Source organism: Penaeus monodon, chromosome 26 (genome assembly GCF_015228065.2).
Source record: "Penaeus monodon isolate SGIC_2016 chromosome 26, NSTDA_Pmon_1, whole genome shotgun sequence".
NCBI classification, from domain to species: Eukaryota; Metazoa; Arthropoda; class Malacostraca; order Decapoda; family Penaeidae; genus Penaeus; species Penaeus monodon.
Window position 1 is genome coordinate 10,786,278 of NC_051411.1, and position 2,500 is coordinate 10,788,777.

At 43.1% G+C, this 2,500-nt stretch overlaps 1 protein-coding gene across 1 annotated transcript in view; it reads right to left on the minus strand.

Moving 5' to 3' along the window:
- LOC119589915 overlaps positions 1–2,500 on the minus strand; it is a 39,581-nt gene that overhangs the window by 1,054 nt on the left and 36,027 nt on the right. The window contains 4 exon segments of the mRNA XM_037938568.1: positions 299–448; positions 1,127–1,317; positions 1,844–1,964; positions 2,266–2,413. Coding sequence (XP_037794496.1) covers positions 299–448; positions 1,127–1,317; positions 1,844–1,964; positions 2,266–2,413 — 610 coding nt within the window.

Genomic DNA, 2,500 nt, shown 5'->3' on the forward strand with positions numbered 1-2,500 from the left:
GGGGAACGCGACTGTTTATTGACTAAGATTCAAAATTAAGAATCTTATAGTACCTGCTTCATCCTGTCGTAAAATGTATATTTGTCTATTCTTATCAAATCTAATAAAATAATACGTCTATACCTATCCTGAATATTTGAAGAAATAGAAGGAATTTGGGTATGCATTGATAAAACAGAGTGACGGAATAAATATTGATACAGCACAAAAACGACCTAAAAAAAAAAACGTAATTCAGAGTACACACTAAGGCCTCAAATGAAAAAGAGAAAAAAGAATATACAAATAATGTGCTAACCCGAATCTTGCCTGTTACGGGCCGTGCGGAAAACGATGAGGACGGCCGACAGCTGACTCTGGAACTTCGACGTCGAGAAAGTGTACAGAATCGGATTTATGGCCGAGTTGATGGGCAGGACGAGGACCACGAGCCAGGCGTACACTCCAGCTGGTGGTGGAAAAAGAGAGGAAGTTTTAAATAACGAGTGATTTTTTTTTTTATGACGAGGCTTGGGGTATTTGTTGTGAGAGAAGTTTAGATAACGAGGGATTTATCTAGTATTTAGTTATGTGGATTTTTGTTTCTTATTATTATCTTTTTTAATGGTGGTAATCTATCATGCAAAATGTCTGAGAAGGTTCGGATATGTGTAATTTATTTTGTAATGTCTGGTGAGGATGCGATTTCTGTCTCGTCTCGCTGTCACCTTCGCTACACTACTATATTTTTACATTAACTTTGAGTCACTCTCTCTTTCTACAAAAAACAACTGAATGGATCATGTATGTGTGGCTTGTCATTTCTCAATAGTAGATATATTTGTACTGTCACGCGTCTAGGTTCATATGTAAAATGCAAAAAAATACCTATCAAGTAGTGTTTGCAGTTTGTGTAAAAAGTAAACAACATCCTAAATTCTGTTATAGTGAATGACAAAATACTGTTTTGAAAGAAAAAAAAATGCATATACTCAAAACAGAATCCTTAAAAGACGACACACTTTCGAACGAACCGTTGCACAGCATCCCCCCCCCATTTTCCAATTTCTCATTTTTATTTATCATTTAATCCATTTCCTCGTTTCTTCATTCGTCTAAACATCACCCCAACCGCAGCTTCACTCACAATGGACCTCGATGTTAGCCAGCGCAGCCGCCTTGACGCACGCAATGGGGAGCCAACACACGCAGTTGGTGATGACGATGAAGAAGAAGCGCAGCGCGAACTGGGACTCGCCGCCAGAGACAGGCGTCGACGTCCGGGTCACCATGATGTTGAAGAAGAGGCCAGCGTAGGCGCCCAGGATCACGGCCATGCTGGTGGGGAGAGGGGAAGGGGAGGTAGAGAGGGGGAAGGGTAGAGGTGGGGGTGGGGGAGGAGGTGGTGGTGGGGGAGAAAGAGGAGGAGGAGGAGATGGAGGAGGAGGTGGAGGTGGAGGTGGAGGAGGAGGAGGAGGAGGAGGAGGAGGAGGAGGAGGAGGAGGAGGAGGAAGAGGAGGAGGAGGAGGAGGAGGAGGAGGAGGAGGAGGAGGAGGAGGAGGTGGAGGTGGGGGTGGAGGAAGAGGTGGGGAGAGAATGCAGGAGGTGGTGGGAGATGTGGAGGTGGAGGAGAAGGAGAAGGAGAAGATGGTGAAGAAGAAGCAAAAAAAGGAGAAACGGAGGAAATGAGAGAGATAGAGAGAGAGAGAGAGAGAACAAAAAAGAAGTGGAGGACGAAGTACAGAAGATAAAGACAAGAGGAAGAGGAAACACTGACACTATAATCAAACATCTCGTATCAGACACCACACCCCGAGCGATCTTAGGCCAACCCGAGAACACCAAATGACTAAACATATCCTACCTGAGCGTGTTGATGCCCAAGAAGATAAAAGCAGAATATTGCCACCCCGCCAGATAAGGCTCCGTCACGTGGAGAGGTATGCACATGGCGCCGCTCTCGTAGAAACTTTTGATCCAGATTGCTGTTGGAAAAAGAGAGATAGAGACCGGAAGAAAAATTAAAAATAATATTTTTTTTTTTGGAATTGATATCGTAAAAAGAACGGTAACAGTAAAAGAGTAGGAGAGAGAAAAAAAAAGAAGGAAAATTATTGGTTTGGTTTGTTTCCAAACAAGAGAATATCTAAGGACAGATCATTTGGCAATTTATGAAATGCTTTATTTCGATATTGATAAAGAGCGAGAGAGCGAGAGAGAGAGAGAGAGAGAGAGAGAGAGAGAGAGAGAGAGAGAGAGAGAGAATAAATAAAGTACTTTTCTCACCGGGGAAGACGGCCAGGAATATGGACATCAGCCAGATGAAGAACAGACAGACTCGAGCCGATCTCTCCGACAGCGTGCGGGCTTCGAGAGGCTGCCGGATGAACAAATAACGCTCCAGAGACATAAAGGTGAGGATGAACACTGATGCCTGGCGGGCGGAGGGAAAAAAATATGTTCACTTATTCATAATTTATTTATCTATTTATTTATTTATTTATTTATTTATTATTATTTT